This window comes from Sarcophilus harrisii, chromosome 3 (assembly GCF_902635505.1).
Source record: "Sarcophilus harrisii chromosome 3, mSarHar1.11, whole genome shotgun sequence".
Classification (NCBI taxonomy): domain Eukaryota; kingdom Metazoa; phylum Chordata; class Mammalia; order Dasyuromorphia; family Dasyuridae; genus Sarcophilus; species Sarcophilus harrisii.
The window spans coordinates 477,604,863-477,630,047 of NC_045428.1; the positions used below are offsets into that span (position 1 = coordinate 477,604,863).

The 25,185-nt window shown below is 30.6% G+C and overlaps 1 protein-coding gene across 2 annotated transcripts in view; it reads left to right on the forward strand.

The window, feature by feature from the left end:
• The window catches only part of DYNC2H1 (dynein cytoplasmic 2 heavy chain 1), a 355,585-nt gene that overhangs the window by 60,502 nt on the left and 269,898 nt on the right, over nucleotides 1-25,185 (forward strand). For both annotated transcript variants that reach the window (XM_031961078.1, XM_031961079.1), the window contains exons 19-31: nucleotides 6,964-7,079; nucleotides 7,794-7,921; nucleotides 10,008-10,157; nucleotides 10,600-10,805; nucleotides 11,405-11,560; nucleotides 11,644-11,758; nucleotides 12,253-12,423; nucleotides 14,229-14,611; nucleotides 14,897-15,029; nucleotides 15,126-15,243; nucleotides 15,731-15,843; nucleotides 16,891-17,010; nucleotides 21,095-21,245. In XM_031961078.1, the coding sequence (XP_031816938.1) occupies nucleotides 6,964-7,079; nucleotides 7,794-7,921; nucleotides 10,008-10,157; nucleotides 10,600-10,805; nucleotides 11,405-11,560; nucleotides 11,644-11,758; nucleotides 12,253-12,423; nucleotides 14,229-14,611; nucleotides 14,897-15,029; nucleotides 15,126-15,243; nucleotides 15,731-15,843; nucleotides 16,891-17,010; nucleotides 21,095-21,245 (2,060 nt within the window). The remainder of the gene's footprint in view (nucleotides 1-6,963; nucleotides 7,080-7,793; nucleotides 7,922-10,007; nucleotides 10,158-10,599; nucleotides 10,806-11,404; nucleotides 11,561-11,643; nucleotides 11,759-12,252; nucleotides 12,424-14,228; nucleotides 14,612-14,896; nucleotides 15,030-15,125; nucleotides 15,244-15,730; nucleotides 15,844-16,890; nucleotides 17,011-21,094; nucleotides 21,246-25,185) is intronic.

The following is a 25,185-nucleotide window of genomic DNA, read 5'->3' on the forward strand; positions in this document are numbered from 1 at the left end:
GCTGGGCTTGGAAATCTGAGAAAGGGAGAAGATAAAAGCTTACTTAAAGCAGGTACAAAGAATCTCCTCTTTCCTTGATATCTTTTGGGCTCCACTTTGACAGAGACTCTCTTTAGTATTTTCCACAAATAAAAAAAAAACTGTATGAAAGTGATACTATTTAGATATAAACTATTTTATAAATGAAGAGTTAAATCTTCAGGACTTTTTAGAGAGAATTCCAGTAGACTTTATACCATGTGATTGATAGTTATAGCAAAGAAAAACTGACAATGTGCCTTTTAACTTTTATTTTACAAAAGCAAAATTATGCAAAAACATTCCCTATATTCCTTTGAATTTTACATCTCTTATTTTTAATTGAACGATAATATTATATTATTAATCTATCTTTTTTTTTTAGCCATTCTTAAATGGAAGTGACTTGTTTTGTTTTTGGTTCCTTTCTGGTTCCTTGCTATCAAATTTTTTCTGATCTTGCTATTCTAATATTTATTGAATCTTTAACATCCATGTGCCTAGTAGTGGAATTACTGAGTCAACAAGTATGACTGTTATAGTCACTTTGCACATTTCTTGCATAATTGGACCAATTTACAACTCCATTCATAGTGTATTTACCATCTCCCCCAATATTGGATCTTTTTAAAAACACATTTGCCAATTTCCTGAGTCTGAAATGAAATTTTAGGTGTTAAAATTTGTATTTTCCAGTTATTAATAATTTTAAGCATATTGTCATATAATTACCAACAGTTTACCATTCTTTAGAAAACCATTTGCACATATTCTTTGGCTACTTGTTCTTGTTCAAATTCACAGAGCTATATACTGATAGAATAAGAATTTTCCACTCTAGTCCAACCTTTACCCAACTGCCAAGTGCATTAGGTTTGACCATGTTAGCACCCTATTTGGTAAACTCTAGGAATTCAGCTCTAGCTTCCACCTGAACTATTGTGTAAAAACCTTTGGATTGGCTTCCCTAACTTGTCCGTTTCTATTCTAGCAACTCTATTACATTTAGAATTAAATTAAAAATCTTTCATTTGGCATTTTGAAGTGCTTGATAAGCTGACCTCTTCAAGTTTTTAATTTTCAAATACTTTATACACATAACTCTGCTGCTTTGCCCTATTCATGGTTCCTTGAAATGGAAACTATGTCTTCTTGATACACACACACACACACACACACACACACACACACACACGCTTATAATTTGTCTCTTCCATTAAAATGTGAATCCCCTGAAGAAAGAGATTGGTTTTGTTTTTTATAGTTAAAAGTGTTATGGGCCAGAACTTGAAACAAGGTACTAAGTGGAATTGAGGAGGCAATGGTTAAATCTAATTTAGCATTGATTTAATCCTACAACAAATAATGGTTTCCTAGTGATATAATGATTGGTTTATACTCCGTGTAGCGCATATAAGCTAGGAGCCTTAGCCAGGATACATTCGGAGAGATTCAGAGATCAGAGAAGGTGGCAGGAACTCAAGCTCACGAAACCAAGGAGAGGCTTCTAAGAAAGCTAACCTGGCCCCAGGAAAGGAGACAAGACTTTGAAAGAGACAATAAAGGGTTTGGACTTTTAACACCTGGCTGCACTTGTGCTGATTACTGAACTGAAATGAAGGCTGTTCCCAGAGAACCCATGGAAACAGAAACAAAAGAGAACATTACATAAAAGTATTGCCAAGATTTATGCTTTAGTATAAGTGGAAGATCTGCAATTTGAAGTTAATACCTCTGTTTCCAAATCCATGCTTTTTCCAATTTTTTTTGTTAGTCTGCTTAATTGAGAGTGTGATACTGTTTTCTAAGAAAATAAATTTGTTCTTAGAATACATCTGTACAACTTAAATAATCAGTTCCTAAAACTATTATCTGGAGTAAATATTTGAAAAAAACACAAAATTCTATTTTAGAACAGGAGGAATTATTCTAATTATGCTCTCCAAACTAATTCATTAGTATTCCTTAAAAATAATTGAGCAACTTCAGTTATTATTTCTCGTTCTGATTAAGAGATTTTAGCGAGCCTTTTTTGGGTGTATCTTTTACTTCAGTTCTGCTGAGCATCTGAATTTTCATAAAATCTGGCCATTTTTGGAATGCCTGTCTTCAAAATTAACTAATTTGTAATTTAGTTTATCCAAACAGACTGTCCATTCAGCAACTAGTTGTATCCTAAAAACTAAAGAAAGCAAGTAGATAGCTTCACTTCTTTCATGCAAGAAATGGAAATATTGGCTACTTTCCATCACTCTCTATACTTCTGCTTTAAATTTTCAACTTTTGGACCTAGTTACTTTTATATAAACTATGGGAAAGTTAAATTATTGATCTTTGCTTTTACTGAAGTTGTCAGGATACATTTTGATGACTTATTTTCTAAATAGACATTCTCTTCATATAAAGATTTTCCTTATTTCTTATAAACAAAAATGTTAAATGTATTTTTAGTGGTAAAATAGTGAATTTTCCTTATACCACTATCCAATCATATAATGTTAAAACTATGAAAGGACCTTAGTGATCATTTCTACTCTAACCTTATCTGAAATAAATCTTTTCTAACATTAGAAAGCAGTGTTCAATTTAGCTTTATTGAACATTTCTTCTTATAAGAATCTTACTCATGAACAAGACAGACTATTCCATTTTATTTTCTTAATTCTGATTATTTGGAGATGACTTTGAGTACATACTTATTTTCCTGAAACTTCTATCATTTGATCTTAGGTTTGTGTGATGACCACGTATTTTAAAATCAGCCTGAGTCAGGAATTCAGGTTAAGGGAAACTCTTCAATCTTTATTCTCAGCAGAGGTGAAGAAGGATCGGAGGTAAAGGGGGATTGGAGGTAAAGGGAGATTAGCAATGTCAGCAGCTGTGTCAAGAAGCCAGCCAGACCAGAAGCCACCAGAGCAGAACCCAGCCAGCAATCTCTCCCTGCCTCTCTTCCTGCCCCTCTGCTTCCATCCACCAAAATCGTCATTTCCTATACAACACATCAGGACTTGCACAGAGAGTGGACGGGGCTATTCTTTCTCCAAGCATATATATTAATAGAGTATGGTTCAATTACTATTTAGCCTCATGTGCTTGGGACCTCAGTGTATCAACTCGAGCTTCAACCCATTACAGGTTTGTCCTTTGGAGCCACATAAAACTATCTAATCACTCTCATCTGTGATGCTGTTAATTTTTAGATATTTGCACATCGTTACCATGTTCATAGAATCATAGAATTTCACATTTGGAGTGGATATCTGACATCATTTATAGTTCTGATCATTACCTTAAAAAGAATCCTCACTACATTCTCTCTACCTGAGAAGTTCTCTATTTTTTACTAGAGGAACTCGGACTAGAACCTATCATTTGAATAGAAACACCATTCTATTCTGAATAGCTCTAATTATTAGCCTAAAGGATAAAACCTTTGTTCTGGAGTCAAAATGACCTTAATTCATAATACAGCTTTAGACATTTAGTAGCTTTGTGACTCTGGAAAAGTCGTATAACCTCTGCCTGCCTCAATTTCTGATCTTTAAAATGGGGATAATAATAGCATGTGGTTCTCATATAACATGTTTCTTTTCTTTCACAATTATGGTTGCATTCCTGTGGTTGAGTCTGATTTTTACACCTAAAATTGCATATACTTTCTTACCAGGGTAGTGAAATGATTACTTCTCCCATTCTGGATAATATGCTTCTATTATTACTGTCCAAGATTGCAATAACATTTTTAACAGCAGTATTATACTAATGATACATATTAGCATTATCTACTTAAACGTACAAATTTTTTTTTATTTTCACATGAGCTACTGTTTAGTTATGTCATATTTCTTTCAAACTTTTAACAGTAAAGTTAAATTTTTTGTGAACCTAAATGGATTTAACAATACCATTTTCATCTTATTAGTCTATGAGTTCTTTTTTTGAGGCCATTGAAAGTTTTCCTCCTGATTCTAATTTAATATATTATTTTTCATGTTAACTACAAATTTGAGAAGTATCATGGATATAATATTTATTGGTTTGACTGCATAACAGCATGCTATAGAGATAGCTTTTAAATTGATGAAATTTAACAAAAAGCAAGACCAAAAACTTAGGACATTCTACAGTAGATCTTCATCTATATTGTTATTGTTATCCATCCATTAATGTTTTTTGGCTTGGTTTTTACCTTTATTCATTTAGTTCTATCTACCTAATACTATTACGGTCTAGCTCACATCTCCAAATGGATACCATGAGAAGTTTTATTAGCTGCCTTCCTGCATCCCAAACATACTGGGTCTATCATTATCAAATAATAATGATTACGATCCTATTTACATAGAACTTTTAAGGTTGGCAAAGTGCTTTTTTCACAATAACACTATAAATAATCCAATAGTGATTATTTCCATTTTAGATGGTGGAATTGAAGTTCTAGGGAGTTGTGACTTTCTTTTCATATAGTTATAGTTAATATGAAAATGTGAAAGAATTGTGTCATACTAACAATGAATTTATTGTAAAGATGAATGTGGGACAAAGGCTCTTATTTATCAATTTTTCTATTGAGTTCAGGTTTGTTTGCAACAAATTCCTGGAAATCTGAAAGTCCATTTAAAAAATTCAATATTATGCTTGATTTTGATGGTTATAATGACTGTAACCCCTAGTTCTTTTGATTGTGGATTTATAATATTCTAGGACATGGGTTCTTTTATTGGAGCTGCTGCTAAGTCTTGCAATTCTAGTTGTAGCTCTAGTATATTTGAATTTTGTTGTTATTACTTATAAAATTTTCTCTTTGCTCTGAGGGTTTTGAAATTTAACAATATTTCTGTGTGTTTGTTTCCTTTCTTTCTATAGTTGTTTTTTTCTCCTTTGTCTGTTCTTTTTGAGGGGGGGGAAATAAGAGTTTGTTAGTGTATTCACCTCTAGTCTTGGGGTGAGGTGGATGGTACCTCTGACCTCACTTCTTTTCTCCCTTCTGGTCTGTTACCCGAAACCAAGAACTCTACCCACCTGTAAGTGCCTGCAGCCAGCATCTTCCTTGCCCTACTGCTTCTGCATTCAGCCAGAGTGTGCTGGTTCTTTCTTACCCACACTGTCTGAGAAGTGAATGTTCCTGTGGTTGGGGTGATGCTCCTCTGAACCATAGGCTCCCATTTAGCTGTTTTATTGGAGCTCACCTTGAGATGTTTATATTTCACACTGGTCAAACCTGAGGTTTTCTTCTCATCTTCTCCGTGGTCCCAGGAGGACCATAGTTCTGCCTCAAGTCTTATTTGTTGTTTTTTGTTTCTTTGTTTGTTTTGTTTTTTCATTTGGTCTAATGTTCACCCTGAGAAGCAATTTTGGTTTGTTTGTAGGGGAATTATGGAGAGGTTGGAATGAGAGAGAGACAGACAGACAAACAGAAACAAAGACAGAGAGAGACAGAGAAAGAGAGACAGACACACACTCATACACAGAGACAGTACTGAGATACAGAAAGGAATTCATTCAGGGACACAAGTATAAAGGAGATTGTTCTTGGCAAAGAGAAGGGATGCTTCTTCATCAAAGACTAGAGCAAAGAAAGATAAGACAATGCAGAGTGGTTTTGAGAGGTGAAAGAAGAGAAGAGAAAAATGACAGCTTTGATTTTTTTCAATAAAGTAGCAGATTAACTCTACTGAGATAGAACGGTGAAAAGGACTTGAAACTGGATAATTTAGATAGAAAAAAAACTCCTGAAAAGGTGGAAAACAATCTTGGAAGATATAAAAAAATTTGGATAATTTTGAAGTCTCTCTTGAAGTTAGATAACACCAATTTTTAGTGAATCAGTTAATATAGTAATATTGACTTTCATCAATGTCATTTATCTACAAAAGTTTGGAGTTTGGCAAGGTATGACTTTTAAGGAAAGCATTTCAAAGGCAATGGATAGAGTATGGTTGAAGTGGTTAAATATGAGGTTAGATATGCATATATAAATGTATACATAGTTTTATATATAGGAGTATATATATGCTATATATATACACATGTTTATAATTTAAATATATGATATTGAATATATAATACATTTACTTTAGTAAAATGTATATGCATTTCACATTTCAGATATATGTGCATATAATATAAAGTACTTTTCCCTTGCAGAGATCACTCTTTGCTGGAGGAAATAAGGTGATATTTCTTTAGGAAGTAATACAAATTATGAGACAAACATAAATCACTTCTTAAAAGTTTATTTTATTTTTATTGATACCCATTTTTTTGTCACATTTATTTTTGAATTTATTCTTTTCTTCTACAAACCATCTCTTGTAACAATTAAACAGATTTTTTAAAAAAAGGGTTTATATAGGCTAATGAAAACAATTGTGTTCATGTATATTTATATGTAACATTCCACATTTATAGTCTTCTGCCACTCTAGTGAAGGGAGAAAAATACATTTTATCATTTCTTCTTTAGGACCAAAGTTATTATAATTCGGCAGCATTTAAGTTTCATTTGTTTGGTTATTTCTTTTTACAATTAATGTAGTAATTGTTTTTATTATTTCCTGGTTATGTATATTCTGATTACTTTAACTCCTTCAAAAATTCATATTTTTCCATCCATTGTTTCTTCCATTTAATTCTCATGCTACTTAAAAGCTGTGCAAAGGTTCTGATTCATTCATTCATTCATTTATTCATTTTAATGTTTTCCGTTGTTTTTTTCCCAGAGACAATTGAGATTAAGTGATTTGTCTAGAGTCACGCAGTTAATAAATGTTAAGTATCTAAGCACACATTTGAACTCAGATCTTCCTGACTTCAGGGCTGGTCTTCTATACACTGTACTATTTGACTGCCCCCTTCTGATTTATTTTTAAATTTTATTTTTTATAATATAATTGTTTCCTTTCACCAGTCTTAAACTTACAGTCTGTCATTTTGAATTTTTCAGCACTGTCAAAGTAGATTGTTTGAATATTAATTGCAACCCTGTGAAGACTGTGATTGATGATCTTATCCAGAAGTTATTTGATGCTCTTGTTATATCTTTGAGAAAGTCTATACAAGGTAAAATCTTTTTCATTTTAATTTTTTAAATGTAGACATATGTGTGTGCTATTTATGAAAATATGCTGAGATAAAATTAAAAATCAAGGTTTGACTGGAGTAATATAGTTTATTTAAAATTATTCATTAATTCATTAAAAAATTAATTTTAAATTTGAAAGAGAAAATATTAACATGTTATTATACATATGTTTCTGAGAGTAAGACCTATTTTTTATTATAGTTTTCAGTACAGTCATAGTGATATTCCATGGTTTAATTCCTAATTTTTACTCAAGATTTTAGGTAAGATTGATATAATACAGAGGTATGGTAGAATTGCTCTTGCCTCTTGATACCAAAATCTGTTTTATTAAATTTTATTGAAATTTTCAGCATATTTTTGAATTATTTAAAATTCTTTATTTGAAGTTATATCTTGATTTTTATTTAATTCAGTTAAAATTCAACAGACATTTATTATATTTTCCTTTCAATAATTAAATTATTAAGCCACCAAAATGTTATGTTATCTATAGAAAGTAATTTCCTAAATTATGCCTCTTTTTGAAATTTTGATACATGACAGTTATATACATGATTACATGACAAGGATATGATAATTTTTAAAGTAATACATCTCAGATAGATTAATTTGTCAGAAAGTTACCATGATTAAATGAATTTGGACTTCTTAAGATGCTAGCATTTTTCTTGTATTTCTTTGTCACTCAGCTCATTTAAATGAAATTGATTCATTTGTCACTGATGCTATGGAAGTATTAACAGTTATGCCTCAAACTGTGGATGAAATAGGTGATGCAAACTTGGAATATAGTAAGCTGCAAGAAAGGAAGCCAGAGGTAAGTACCTTTCAAGGAGATTTCTTATTAAAATGTGAAATTATTTATTAGAAATAGAGAGATTATTTTTATTTATTATAGAAGAAAATGACAAATAATACTGTTTTAATGCCCTATGTTAATCTTGAAGTGTATTATAAAATTTTATAATAAAATTATTTTTTAATAAATTTTTTATAAATTTCTAAAATTTGTAAAAGATATTAAAATCAGGGCTCACTAGTACTGTTACTGATGTTATGTAATCTCATTGTTTATTATCTTCACACTGTATTCCTATTAGTAGATGGCTTCCTGGGTTATAAATTTAATAAAATTAAGGCCATTTGGATTTTTTCCATTTCTGTCTCTCTTCAGTCCATTGTTAAACAAGATTTTAACACTCAGATCACTGATACTAGAAAAGTTATGGACAGAGCCAGTCTCAGTTGGGGATATTAATTCCTTTTCCATGAAGATCCCAGCCTTTCTCCTGTTTTCTGAACCAGAGAGGAAAGTGCATGTAGCTTTTAATGGCCATCTGCTTTTTGTGGAAACAGCTTACTAGGGTCAGTATAGTTTACTATGGCATCTTAGAGCACTAGAAAAGTGACTTTATTTTGGAGTCAGAATCTTAGGGTTGAATCCAAGCTCTGGCAATAGCAACCCTTTTACCTTGGACAAATCACTTCTCCCTCTGATGCTTACTATCTTCATATTTCAAACAAGGGCATTGGACGAGATAGCCTCCAAACCAATATTATCATAGAAGAGAAAAATGGATGTAAGCTATTGTCTGTTGTTGGTCTATTAAATGAAGTAAGGACTGATGAGAGATCTTAATTATAGTCTTTTCTTTCCCTCTATCATTATTTGAACAACATGCCTTTGTTTTCATTACTTTATATCTTAGCATGTAAATTTTGGGAAGATAATTGACAAAATTCTTTAAGGAGCTATTTTAAACTCTAGTTCTGGTAAAGTTCTAGAATAAGGGTCATATTCATATGCCTATCTGTAGTGTCCAGGCTAGCTTTCTGGAGGATCTCTCTGTAGTCTGGAGTCTGAGCTCGAGCTCACACACACTGAAGTCTGCTTATTTGAAGTCTTCTCAACCCTTAAATACCTTAGTACAATCACATCACTCTACAGCACACTGAGCATATGCCAAATGTAGAACCATTACATCACACTAAGTATATGTGAACTAGAGAACCATTATCTCATCAGTCATACTGAGTAAACACCCTGCTGTAAGTATCTTTGCTTCAAGTATACTTTTCCAGAGTTCCAGTCCTCTACATCTATCAATAGTTGAAACTGTTGCTTCAGAAGTTAAAAAAAATTATATATATATTCTAATGAAAACATTCCCTAACAAGGACTACAGGACAAAAAAAGCAGATTCACAATTAGGCAAATATAATCACTTTCAGTTCAAAGAAGCATGTGTAATGCTTAATTTATTTTAGCAAATAAAAATTATAACTCATATACACATGTATCTAAAATAGTGTATTACTATTTAAGACAGTCAGAAAACATGTATTGAGTGCATGCTGTGTACCTGACAGTGTGTTAGAAACAGACATGAGAGAAATAGTTCTTGCTGTCAGCAAACTAATATTCTAAAGAAAGAGACAACATAGACATGTATGAGTATAAACAGTAAATTCAAGTACCTTTTTGGGGAAGCAAACAATAGCTACTGGTTGAATTAGAAAAGTTGTAAGTAGGAGATGATTTTCAAGAAAACTAGGGGATGTCAGAGAGAGAACTAAGCAGAAAGTACATTCTGTGCACTGTTGTAAGGAGCAGAGACAAAAAATGGAGCATTGAGTGTGTGTGAAGAGCAGGAATAATGCCCACTTTAATACTGGAGGGTACTTAAGAGTTTGATTTTACATTTAAATATAATAATAACTCTTAAAACAAAAGTGAAGAATGAAAGTTTTAAGAATTTTAAAAGTTTTTTCCTCTTAAAATGATAACTTACATCAAAAAAATGTAGATACTTGATTACTTTGAAACTAATAAAGTATTAAATAAATCAGTTTTTATAAGTATAGCTCATTAATTTTATTTTACATATTTTTTCAACATTTAGATTTTGCCTTTATTTCAAAAAGCTGAAGATAAAAACAGACTTTTACGAACCGTGGCTGGTGGAGGTTTAGAAACCATTAGTAACCTGAGAGCTAAGTGGGATAAGTTTGAATTAATGATGGAAAGTCATCAACTCATGATTAAAGATCAAGTAAGGAATTTTATTAAAGTGAAATTTGGATTTTTCTCATTTAATATGAAAATGTATTTGATCTCAGTTTTTTCTCTTAATTTCAGTTCAGTTGGATTGCTATTCTGATCTGGGCTGACTGACTAACCGATGAACATATGTCAGAGATTTTGAATTTCTTTACTGACATATTCATATCTTTTAAGTTTAATATAATGTTCCCTGTATCTTTAGAGCAGCTTTCCTAAATTCTGGGTAGACTTGTTTAGCCTTGTACAGTTGATGAGAGATTGCAAATCCTCTATTTGAATGTCTTCTGATTGGGTGTCTTAAGAATGTTATTTAGGTTCACACACATATTCATATATTTGTAAATATTCACTATAGAGAGTTATGTTTTCTTCGATAATTCTAAATCAGGAGTTAGCTTTCTAAATTCCTTTTAACTACATTATCTTTGTAGATTGAAGTGATGAAAGGAAATGTGAAGTCTCGTCTTCAGGTCTATCTTCAAGAACTGGAAAAATTTAAAGCTCGTTGGGATCAGCTGAAACCCAGTGATGATGTTATTGAAACAGGCCAACAAGGTGCTCTTGAGAGAAGTGCAAAGTCAATAAAAGAGAAAAAGGTGGAATTTGATGACCTTGAAAATATAAGGAAAAAACTGGTGTATGTTGATTTCTTCACTTTAAAGCTAATAAGTTTATTTTGAATATTGAAAAACTAATATATTATTTCCTTGTATAAAATTAGGAGATTTAAATTAAGATCCAAAAAAAAACTTCAAAGCATAATGTGCAAGTTCCACTTATATTCCAGAAATAGTTTGAATTTTGAAATTGCAGCTATACAGGCACATAAAGCAGCACAAAATTATTATGTTTGAGACAGAATGGAAGTTTTAGCTCCATAGTATTTTGTTTCTTAAATAGCATTCAATCTTATTATAACTAGGAGTATTCTGTATTCCATGAGATAGCCCTTTGAATTCATAAAACAGTCTGCTGATATTTTCATATACCTAAATATTTTGATATCTTGTATCTACTTCGAAATCATTAGTAACAAAATTTCTTTCAATTGCTTTCTTGCTGAAAAATATTTATATTAATGAAATACAAGTTTTTGTTAGGAGCACTTATATGAAATATTCAGAGATATGATTTTGAGCAATTGTTTCTTTCTCAGAAAAGGAAACAGTCTAATAATTTTGTATGATTATAGTCTTGTTTTTTTATTCTAATAATATTTGTGTTTGTTTTCTCTAGTGATGACTGTCATCATTTTGGGATAGATGAGCCCAACTTTTCCATGGCATACAGCATCTCCAAAGACATTGAGACTTGTGCACAAGTCTGGGAACTTTATGAAGAATTTCATCAGGGATTTCAGGAAAAAGCTAAAGAGGACTGGATTACTTTTAGGTTTGATTTTTGTGAATATTTAAAATGTTAACTGCTATGGTTATAATTTTTGCGATGTCTATTAAATATGTAATTTTTAATAGGAGCAAGATCTATGTTTTTGAAGAATTTTTGATGACTTGGCATGACAGACTGAGAAAAGTGGAAGAACATTCAGTAATGACAGTCAAATTACAATCAGAAGTTGACAAATATAAAGTAAGTTATTTTGTAAGGTTTTTTCATTTTTATTTGAAAAATTTTTATTTTTTTGTATTAAAATGGCATTAAGTCCTCTGGTGTAAATTAGATTTCTTTTTTTTAAGTAAGTACATATTTCTTTGGTTCTTTGGTCAATAAATAATTATAGAAAATTAATAATAGTGCAATCTTATTTTCCTTGTTAGCAATTTAGATGAAAATAGTAACTGTTAGGTCATTGTCAGTATCAGTAAACTTACAAATAAAATGTTCACTATATCAGGCTTTTCTACCTGAGATCATATTGTGTAATGAAATTGAGATTTATATCCTGTATGAAAAATTGTATGGTAAAGAAAATTAATTTCTCACTATAATAATTATATAAAGACTATATGTTTCAATGTAAAGTTTTTTATTTCATGCTTATTAAGAAAAATAAAATTTTGATGGCTAATAACAATAAAAATGAAAAATAATTACTTTTCCTCGTATATATTGCTTTTTTGCAGATGGTAGTTCCTGTTCTGAAATATGTCAGAGGAGAGCATCTTTCTCCAGATCACTGGCTTGACCTTTTTCGTCTACTTGGCCTTCCTAGAGGCACTAGTTTAGAGAAATTATTATTTGGAGATCTTCTCAGAGTAGCTGAAACAATTGTAGCCAAAGCTTCAGATCTTAAAGTATGAATAACTTTTAAAATATTCAGTGATTGTATATTTTTATTTCATAAATATGTGTGTATGTACGTAACACAAACATACATGTATATATTTGTATGTAATGTATATATATATATATATATATCTGCATGTTGGTATGTACAGTTGAAATGCATTTTGCTGTAGTTGGATAGAGAACTGGCTTTAGGGTCAGGAATACTTAGATTCAAATTCTACTTCTGACTTATGCTTCTCTGTGAATCTAAGGAAATCCCTTAATCTCTCAGTGCCCCCAGTTAACTTTAAAGACAAGTATATGTGTGTATATATATATATATATATACACATATACATATAGACGTACACATATATACACACACCCAGTCTATATATGTGGACATATACATATGTATGTATGTATGAATATAAATTTATAAATTATAGGTAAGGAGGGAGAGAAAGATGATGAATCTGGAGCTGGAAGAGAAATCAGATTATTCAATCAAATTTCTTTATTTTACATACAAAGATAACTGAGGTTAAGTGACTTCATATCATTTCTAAAAATTAGAACTGAGATCTAAACTAAGGTCCTATGACTATTGAACTAGTGTTCTTTCCACTATATTATATTGTCTCTGATATATCTTTATTTGGGTCCATATCTGTATTTGAATCTGTGTCCATATTATTATTGAATATAGTTATTGAACTAAAGTAAGTTTTAGTTTTTCCCATTTTAAAATTTTATTCTTATTTTTTCAAGTTACTTTACAGAGAATATTCTTAAACACATTTTAAACTTTAATAAATTTAAATATTTACATACATGTTATGTATGTCCATGATAGAAATAATCACATGGCTAAGATTACCTTAATTGATAATTTAATGCACTCAGTCATTTAATAAATGTGTATAAAGCATCTACTTTGTGCACTGTGCCAGGTGACCTTACATTATATCAGGGGAGACTGTAAAGGATAAATATTTACAATATACATAAGGTAAGTTTTTGAGGGAAAGGTGCAAGCAATTGAAGGGATGAGAAGAGTCTTCTTTTAATAATACTTTCTTTGAGCTTGGAAACTAGGGATTGTATGATGTGGAAGATGAAAAGGGAGTACAATCTCAGCATAGATTGCAGAAGGGCCACTAAATAAAATGCAACATTCATTCATTAAGAATCCTAAAAAGACTGGTTTCTCTGGACCAAACATGTATGAGGAAGAGTAAACCATAATAATGGAAAGCTACTTGGGTGCCAAGCTGTGAAGGACTTACATTGACAAATGAAGAAATCTGTATTTGATTCTAGAAGTAATAGAAAAACCCACTGGAGTTTATTGAGGGAGACTAACATGCTTAGACCTATGCTTTAGGACAGTTCTTTTGTCAGCTGTACTGGAAGGAAAGGGATATAACATCCCTTAGGTGAAAGTTTTGTTGCATTGCAGGTGATTCAAATGCATTTTTCTTAAAATATACTTTGATTAATGTAATTACTCTCTCTGCTGGTACAAGTTACATTGAAGAAACTTTTAATGAGCCAATTGTTAAAAAAAAAAAATCTCATTTTATTACCATCCTTTTAGAGATAATCTCTCAACTACTATTGAATGGCAAACATGTAGTCCTCCCCTGGGTTCATATTTGAAGGCTTTCTAGAGTGATAAGTGCTACTAGGCTTTCACTGGCCTAGCTGAGAGTTATCTCCATGGCACAAGCATTGAAGCATAAGTTTTAATGAAAAATTTTGAAACACACTTATTTTATTGTCTATAATTAAATGTTATTTCATGTTTATATTTGTTTTGTTTAAACAGGATTTGAATAGCCGAGCACAAGGTGAAGTTACAATAAGAGAAGCTTTACGTGAGCTTGATCTCTGGGGAGTTGGAGCAGTGTTTACCTTAATAGATTATGAAGACAGCCAAGGCCGAAATCTCAAACTAATTAAAGATTGGAAAGATATAGTGAACCAGGTTGGAGATAATCGATGTCTTCTTCAGTCTCTAAAGGATTCTCCATATTACAAAGGATTTGAAGATAAAGTATCAATTTGGGAAAGAAAGCTTGCAGAATTAGATGAGTATCTGCAAAATTTAAATCAAATTCAAAGAAAGTGGGTGTATTTGGAACCCATTTTTGGTCGTGGAGCTTTACCCAAAGAACAGGCACGTTTCAACAGAGTTGATGAAGATTTCAGGTTAGTATAATGAAACAAGACCTTAATGTTTTATAGATTTTTAATCAGTTGGTTTTTGAAGTATGTTACAAAAGTAAATAATATGGAGTATGCTATAAAATATAAATTATAAATATTTTATGAAGTTATTTTATAGTAATAGTTATTATAATTGTAGCATGTTTCTAATTTTATTATTTTTCTTTTAAAGAAACATAACCTCAAGTTATTTGGAATAAGCAATTTACACCCAGGTTAAATACAAAGTAGCAATGATACATATATCTTACATTTTTTTTCCAACAGGACAATAATGACAGACATCAAGAAAGATAATAGAGTTACATCATTGACTACTCGTGCAGGAATCAGGAATGCTCTGATTACTATACTTGATCAGCTGCAGAGGTGCCAGAAATCGCTGAATGAATTTTTGGAGGCAAGACTTATTAAACATTTGGAATAACTATTTTATGTGATATATATATGTTGTGAATATATCTTAAAAGTCCATTTACTTATTTATTTTTATTAGGAAAAACGTTCAGCATTTCCAAGATTTTATTTTATTGGAGATGATGACTTGTTAGAAATCTTGGGCCAGTCTACTAACCCTGCTGTTATTCAGTCTCATCTAAAGAAACTGTTTGCTGGTAGGATAATGCGGGCAGTGTTGCATGTGTTCAATTAATACTCTTAAGTCAATTTAATTGTGTAACTTATTTATAAGGGATATGTTTTAATAAAAAAAAAGATTCATGATAGACAATTTACTTTTCCAAAATGTATACTTTTGGTAAATACACACATACATACACAAGTATTAAAGTTGAAATAATTTTTTTTAATCTTAAAAATAATTTGAGTAGCAGCAACCTTTTGTAATGAGTTTTAAATTTTATAGAATAGGAAAATTATTTGTGTAATTAAATTTATTGTATCTAAGGGAATATTTATTGATAAGTACTTTTTGGTTAGTTGACAGGCCAACATGTAATAAAATAGATGATGATATCCCTTAAAAGTGAAATTACTTTGCTTATTAGAACATTATTTGTGTCTATATGGTATTACATAAGACTGGTTCATAGGGATGTCTTCAATATCATGTTAAGTTTATTTATTGTCTTCATATTTTAGGTATTAACAGTGTGTGTTTTGATGAGGAATGTAAATATATAACTGCAATGAAATCTTTAGAGGGAGAAGTGGTACCTTTTAAAAACAGAATTCTTCTCTCTAATGATGTTGAGGTAAGGAACTTTTATAAGTGTGCAATCAGAAATTGATATTTAAGTAAATTTTCCCACGTTTAACAAAGTGTAGATTTGGCAATTATCTATTGAATTTTACCAGTTTGGACTGTCAGAACAGATAATTTATACCAATGAGAAAATTTTTCTTCATTTGCTATGCTACTTTTAAGTTAAAAATTTTTAACTTTAGAAGAAAAATAATTATAGATATAAGAAATTGAATGTATATTTTCTTGTTATTTCTTCATTAAGCTATCTTGAGACTCAATCCCTGACTGGCTCTAAATTGTCAGCATGATTTTATTTTTTAAATGTTTTTTTCAGATCTAGACTCTTTTTTGATATGATCATCTTAAGTGTCAGTTCCATTTCTTCAGATCCCATAAAATTTTTGCAAATAGTCTTTGTATATTTGAAGAACATTCTTCATAAAAACCTCAAAGGGAGCAAATGGGCTTTTGCAGGTGATTGTCACCTGTCCTAGCCAATATCCCAATGTCCCATTTCCCTCTTTACTCCAAAGCTCTTCCTTGCATGCTTCTTTTATAAGAAAAAATTTCTCAATTCTGCCTCTCTTCTTCTTCTACTTTCTCATGCTTTAATTTTTTTTGGATCATTTCAGCATAAACAGCTCATATCTGTGTCCTTTTGTGGACTTCTAATTGCCTTACTAAAGATAACAGTCTTAGGAGTTACATGTATCATTTTTTCTAATAGGAATATAAACAGTTTAACTATTGATTTATGATTACTCTTTCACATTCACCTTGAATCTTATGTTGGAATGTCAGATTTTCTATTTATCTCTTTTTTTTTTTCATCAGGAATGAGTTACTCTAACAGGGCTCAATATAAATAAAAATATTAATAAAAATCACAAGTCTGTACTGCAAAAATATATATGTTATAATACACATTTGTGAAATGTTAGATTTGTTACAAAATAAAATCATGTGGCAAAATAAGTTTAAATTCTTTTATTAAAGTATTTAATAAATGAATCATATTTTTTTGGTGATTTGTTTTATTATTTTTTTTAATGAGATTTGGCTGAATGGTTTGGCCATGGAAATGAAGGAGACACTGAAGCAGTTATTAATTGAATGTGTTACTACTGGACGAAGTTCTCAAGGTGCAATTGACCCATCTCTTTTTCCTTCCCAGGTAAGGTTGATTTTGAAGTAGTGTAAGGAGCTATTGTGATGATTGATTGAAAGTCCAGAGGCTGAAGTTGTAGTCATATAAATACCTCTAACTTAACCTTAACTAGGTTTTAGTTGTCCTTGTCTCTGAGAGAGTAGTATTAGATGATCTATAAGATTCCTTCCCACTTTAAAATTCTATAATATTAAGTTACTAGATGCTTCTGAATCTTAGTTTCACCATCTGTTGAGAATAAAGGTTACAGCACATGATGTCCAATTTCTCCTACAAATTTAAAATTTCATGCTTCTCATTTATAAAATCTAATCAACAATTCTTGAAGTCCATTTATGGTGGGTGTACTTCAAATATAATTGTCTCAATCAATGTAGTTTTGTATTAATGTTAGTAATTTACTTTAGACAAACTCCCCCTCATATTGTGAAACTACATTGCAAATATCATTGGCCAGTTTCCTGAGACAGTTGTGCCAAATTTAATTAATTTATTAAAATTAATAATTCCAGTTATTGATTACCAGACTCAAATCTTTAAAAAAAAAAAAAAACAAACATAACATAACAAAACCTTCAATTAGAAGCATTCAACTTCTTTGGCTTACCTGGTCATGGTCTTAACTTCTCTCACCCTCAGTTTCCTTATTTGTCAAATGGGAATAAAATTCCTTATTTCACAATGCTGTCATGATGATCTAAAGTACTATGATATTATGCTATGTACTGTGATATTAGCTATTTACTGAATTTGCCAGTGGAAAACCTTGGGGTTATTTTCCACTGTGAGATTTGAAACTTGATTTTGCTGTCAGTGACAGTTGTTGCTTATTTCTTTTGAAAGCTGCTACAGATTTAAAAAATGAATGTTCCTCTCACAGAGGTTGAAGGTCTTTAGAGACCTAAAGGCACCCACTAGAGTTGTGAAAAATCGTAGTTATTTTTAAGCTTTTACAGTCTTCACTAATAAAGTCTTAGCCAAATCCATACAAAATTCAAGGTAAGATGACTTAGTTGCTTCTATAATGGGAGGAAAAAGAGGAGAAAAACCTTTAAATAAAATTAATCTATAGCTCTTCATCTTGGGGTTAGTCCAAATTCTGGAAGATTGACGTCCCCATCCCATTAATTGCCTTAATTCAGTCTTTCAAGGTGCTACTTACTGGTGCCTAAATTCTTTTATTAGTTCCCTCTGGATATTTCTGAGCAATTTGGCTCTCATTTAGTTATGGAGAAGTCTTTTCCAACTCCTGGGGCTCTTTCATATATACCTGTTGTTTGAAGCTTTCATTTTCTGAATTTTTTTTCACCCAAGAACATGGCCAGTGTATATAACTGCCTAATTCCCTGTTTTTCCAGAACTAGTTTCAGAATGAAAAATTCAATTCCTATTTGAAGGTACTTTAGACAATTGTCACTCATAATGTATAATTATAAATAGGGAGTTTAGAATTTTTTGATTATCATCTGCTTTATCAGTGGGATCTCACTAGAGACCTCTCAATGACCCTATCCAATAACTTTTTTCTCAGTATTCATTCTCTTTAATCCATCCTGTAATCTTTTACATCTTTGGACATTTGGACACTCTCTTGAGTGTCAAACTCTCTTTTCCTAGGATTCTGTACTTTCTTATTTTTCTCTTTGTACCTCTCCTTTTCTGTTTTCAGCTGTTAGGTCCTTTTCTTATTACTGGACTCTCAAAATATGTTTGTTATAGTTCTGCTTCTATGATTTCAACAAGAATGCCTCTCTTGTTCTTTTGTGAGATTGCATTTTTGGCAGTTGCTCATAAGTCTTCCTGGATATTTGATAGACAATTCAAGCTTCACTTCAAAACTAATTTTTCCCATTCTCCCCTCTTCCTGACTTGCTTATGGTTTGTTAATATCCTTAGTCACCTAAGGTCAGAACTTTGAAATAATCTTCACTGACTTTTTTCTTCTTTATCCCTTAGATTGAATCAATTACCAAGTTCTGTAGTAAATGTGATGTATATAGTATACCTCCCATCTTTCTTCTACTTTCCATTTCTGCTGCCATCACTATAATTCTACATCTGATAACTTTTCAATTGGATATTTCATTGACTTTTTAACTCTTTTTAAACATCTCCATAACTTTAGCTTTGATGATATTGAATTCTACTTAAACTTCTTTCATTGCTTTATTACAGAATAAAATCCCAACTCTTTATATGGAATGCAAAGATTTGGACCATCTAGTTTTAGTTTATGTCTAGATTTCTTTCCTATTACTTTGTTTTATAAATCCTGCATAGGAGACAGCATGACAGTAGCTAGAGAGCTGGCTTTTGAATCAGGAAGAATCTAAATTCAGCTCACTTCTGACATATACTGGTTGTGTGACTCTTGGTCACTTAAATTCTAATTGTCCCAGGAAACTCTCTTATACTATGTTATAGATCAGGTGTTTTATCTACATTGGTTAGGAGAATTTTCTCCATAGGAGTTCCCTTTAACAGTAAAATCATAGGTCTGGTCCAAAATCCCTACAAAAAAAAAAATCACACATATTGTTGCTATTCCTTCTATTTCCTTAACTATTTCTGTTTCCTAGTTTTCTTTCTGCCTTTGTTCATTGAATTTCCTCTGTGGATAATTTCCTTTCCCTTACCTCTCCGCCTGTTGAAATTATTCCCATCTTGTAAAATCCAGCTAAAATGGCATCTCTTCTATGAAGTTTTCCCTCATCTCCACCAGAGAGTAATCTTTGTCTTACCTCCATCCCCTTAGCACTTTGTGTCATTCTTAAGGTACTTATCTTTCCATACATTTTATCATAATTACTTGTGCCTATATCTTAACCTCCATTACTATATTATAATCTTCTGTAGTTTATAACTGTCTTGTCTTTTTACTTCCTTAAATGCTTATTAGCATAGTGACATATATATGTCAATTAATGATTTTGAGTGTCATATATATGTGTGTATATATATATACACACACATATATGTATATTAAATGCTGTGATTTCTTATTTTTTGTAAAGTAGAAAACTATGGAAACATGATATTATTCAATCATCTTTTATCTAGTAAATTACATTAAAATAAAAACTAATTTAACTCAACAAATATTGAGAATCTGTTACGTATATGATACTGTGCTAGTAAAGAATGGTATGATTATACCTAGGATTAACTCTGGTAGCTAGAAGTTTGTTCTTTTTTTGCTGCTTTTTTGTTGATAAGCTGGAGTCAAAGCATTAATCTTATTTTAGATTAATATGATGTTGTAATTTACCTATGTACATCATTGTCCTTTGAGGTTTTGGAGAGAAAAAATAATGAAATGAGGAACAACATGTTTCAAAAAATATGTAAATCTTATTTATTTAAGCCATCTGGCTCCAGTATGCTCAACCATTATAATAGATAATAAAACTTTACCTAACTATAGGAGAACATTATTATTTGATAGATAAAGGTTTTGTCTATATGGTAATTATTTACATACTTCACTCTTTTAGTACTTAATACTTGCTAAAAATATTTGTCGAATTAAATTGAATTGGGTCAAATAAAACTGATAGATTAAATTTTATTATCAAATGTAGTAATAAATATTTTGGTAAGTATTAAATTAAGCTGGTGAATGAATATTAATGTTTTGCATTAATTTAATTATATTTAAGAAAAATTCCTCAAGCTTTTCTCCTTTTTGCAAATATCACATTTTAATTTTGTTTAAGGAAAGTGAAGGCAGTTAGTTAACATAGTGGATAGAGCTTTTAACTTAGTGTTATGAAGACCTGAGTGCAAATCCTTCTTCAAAGTTTTATTAGCTGTAAAGCTGGTCACTTAACCTCATAGTACTTCAGTTTCCTCTTGTGTAAATGGAGATAATAATTGCATATACATTCCAGGTTTGTTGTGAAGAAAAAATTAGATATTATTAGAGAATTTACAAATCTTAAAAATGCCAAACTTGGTGATGATTGTTATTAATTGTGACAATCAGGGTTTTTTGTTCTTAATTTTTCCTAACAATTAGCAATGATTTGTAGGATCAGATTTTAGCTCATATTTATTGTTTGTTTGTATGTTTTTTGTCTTTATTTAATAGATTCTGTGCTTGGCAGAACAGATTCAGTTCACTGAAGATGTGGAAAATGCCATACAAGACCATAGTCTTCATCAGATTGAATTAGAACTTATGGCTAAGCTAGAGCATTATACCAACATAGATACCAGTTCTGAAGATCCTTCAAATACAGGTATTTGCTTTGTTTCATACTGAAAATATACCCATAAAACTTAAAAATACATTTATATTAAAAGTCCTTTAAAACATGATATAGAATTGTCCTTTATTGTGATGAAAAGAATATATCCAAATCCAATATGTAACATTAGTTATTTTGGGGAAACAGTAGACACATTTTTAGAAAGTGCAAAGACAAAGCAAGGATACCTTCCTTGCCATTCTAATTTGATTTAACAATAGAGAAGGATATATTTCTGAATATTTCATTGACATGTCAGTGAGTGGATTTATAATTTTTTCAACATAATTACTTGTTCTGCCTTGTTGAAAATATTGGTCTTTGAAGTGTGGGAAAAGCTTGGAATCATTAAAAAAATGTTTATTTTTCTAAACGTAATCTAGCTTGTGTTACTCTTCCTCTTCAATTCTGGGCTTAATTCAATGTACATATGAATGCCTCATTTCAATTATATTTACTAATGTGCTAATTCAGTGGAGCAATTGTCCAGCTAGTGTGTGTGTGTGTGTGTGTGTGTGTGTGTATATACACACACACAGATTTATATAAATATATAACATATATACAATATACCTACATATATAAACAGACATGACATTTTCATCTCTAGTTTTTTCTATATGGATTATGACATTGTCATAATAGTTAATACCAATTGCCCAAGTAAACATCATAGCTTAAATGTATTAAATTAAGCTGCTGAATAAATATCAATATTCTGCATCAATTAAGTTATATCTTAAGAAATCTCCCTCAAACTTTTTTTTGTTTGTGCATAAACTTTAAATTTTGTTATCAAGATTATTCATTTTATCTCCTGTGAATCTCTCTATCTTGTTTGATTTTTCTTTGCTATCCAAGAATCTGAGAGGTAGTTTTTTCTATGCTACTTTAATTTATTATGTAATCCCCAATGCCTAAAGCAAGTACCCATTTGGAGTTTGTCTTGGTATATGATATGAGGTATTGGTTTATACCTATTTTATGTCTTAATACTTTGCAATTTTCCTATCTGTTTTTTCTGAATAATGAGTTCTTGTCCCAATAGCTATTTTTTTCGCAGTTTATTAAGTGACTGTTCACTGCTTTCTATATACTGTATACATAATCGATTACACTGATCAGTTACTCTATTTCTTATTCAGAACCAAACTATTTTGACAATAACAGTTTTGTAGTGTGGTTGAGATCTAGTACTGATTTTCTCACTTCCTTAACTTTTCATTAATTCCTTTACGTTCTTGACCTTTTATTCTCTATTCTTCTTTATTCAAAGCGATACTTTGGTAGTTTGATTGTCAAGGTACTGAATAAGTAAATCTATTTAGCTAATATTTTCATGCTTATTAATTTTATTTTGCTTACCCACAAGCAAATAGTATTTCAGGAATTATTTGGATCTGGATTTATTGTTTAAATACAGTTTTTTATTTATTTCTCATTTATTGATCATTTAATTTATGGTACAAGAAAAGAGCCATTTAGTAATAATTTATTAAAACCCATGACATACAAGGCACTCTGGATAAATGACAAAAACAAAATTGTACTTCTCAAAAAGCTTACATTTTATTATTATTTTTTATTAAAACTTTTTATTTACAAAACATATGCATAGATAATTTTTCAACATTAACTCTTGCAAAGCCTTCTGTTCTAGATTTTTCCTTCCTTCTCCCCACCCCCTCCACTAGATGGCAGGTAGTCCAATACATGTTAAATATGTAAAAATATATGTTATATCAAATATATGTATATATGTTTGTACAGTTATCTTGTTGCATGAGAGAAATTGGATCAAGAAGAAAAAAAACTGGGAAAAAATAAAATGCAAGCAAACAACAACAGAAAGAGTGAAAATGCTATGTATGTTGTGGTCCATACTCATTTCCCATAGTCCTCTCTCTTGATGTAGATGACTCTCTTCATCACTGAATAATTGGAATTGGTTTGAATTATCTCATTGTTGAAGAGAGTCACATCCATCAGAATTGATCATTGTGTAATCTTTTTGTCATATATAATGATCTCCTAGTTCTGATCATTTCACTTAGCATGAGTTCATCTAAGTCTCTCCAGGCCTCTCTGAAATCATCCTGTTGGTTGCTTCTTACAGTGCAATAATATTCCATAACATTAATATGCCATAATTTATTCAGCCATTCTCCAGTTGATGGGCATGCATTTAATTTCCAGTTTCTAGCCACTACAAAAAGGGCTGCCACAAACATTTTTGCCATAACTATTTGTGTTTGTATAGTTCCTTTGCATGTCTTGGGGCATCTCTGTAGAATAGTCGGTACAGTTCTGAGCCTGGGTTAGGAAGACCCGAGTTCAAATATGGCCTTAGATATTTACTAGCTGTGTCACCCTGAGCAAGTCATTTAACCCTGTTTGCCTCAGTTTCCTCATCTGTAAAATGAGCTGGACAAGGAAATGACAAATCACTCTAGTATTTTTGCCAGTAAACCCTAAATGAATGAGGTCATGAAAAGTTAGATATGACTAAAATTAATTAATTTCTTATTCTACTTAGTTTTTTTGATTCATTATCTTTTTGGAAGTAAAGCAATTATCCACAGAAAGTAATAATTTTGTATCCTTATTGACTATTTTTATTTCTTCATTTTTTCTAATTTTTGATATAGCTAGCATTAATGGTTCAAATTTAAAAGTAATGGTGATAATGGACATTCTTGCTTTAACCTGGGTCTCATTGGAAAGTCTTTTAACTTATCTCTATTACAGATAATGTTGGTTCTTGATTTTAAATAGATATTATTTGTCATCTTAAAGAAAGCTATTTCTCCAATTTATTCCTCCAATACATTCTAATGTTTTTAAGAAGAAACTGTTAGAATTTTGCCAAAACTTTTTTTGCATCTATTGCAATAATTATATGATTTTTGTTTCGTTATTAATATGATCAATTATATTCATATATTAATTTTTTCCATCTTAAATTTAAATACAATACAATTATATTTACAATTTCTTAATATTGAACTAGCCCTATTCTCCTGTTACAAATGTAATCCGGTCACAATGTGTGATTTTTGTGATATGTCACCATAGTTTCTTATCATTAGGAATATTGGTCAATAGATTTCTATTTATATTTTGACTCCCCCTGGCTTGGGTATTAAAATCATATTTATGTCATAGAAGGAATTTGGCAAGGCCCCTTCTTTTCATATTTTTTTCAAATAGCTTCTGTTATATGGGAATTAATAGTTGTTTAAATGCTTGGTAGAATTTTCTCATAAATCTGTCTTGTTTTGGATTTTTTCTTCACTTTCAGACTTGTTTGTTTCTCTTATAAATACATCTGGTTCTAGGAAGTTCATTTACGGCCTATTCAATTTCTTTTTCTAAAGTAGGTTTATTTAAATATTTTGTTAATTTGGATAATGTATAATAAGGATGATCAACAATGAAAGACTTAGCTATTCTCATCACAAAAATGACCCAAGACAATTCCAGAGAATCCATTATAAATTCTACCAAACATTTATAATCACAGTACTATAGAAATTATTTGAAAAATATGTAAAGGAATACTACTAAATTTCTTTTATGTCACAAAATGATTTTGTTAATAAAACCAGGAAGAGGAAAAACAGAGAAAGAAAACTATAGACCAATATCCTTAATGATTATCATTACAAAATTTTTAAATAAAATATTATCAAGTAGATTACAGAAATATATCACAAAAATCATACACCATGATATAGGACTGAATCAGTATTAAGAAAGCTCTCGGCATAATTGACCATATCAATAGTGACAAAAAGATAACACACATTCCTATTAAGAACACCAGAAAACATAGGAATTTCAAAATGATAAGTAGTATTTATCTAAAATCAAAAGGAAGTATTATCTTTAAAGGGGATAAACTTGGAATTCCCTGGTAAGAACAGAAATA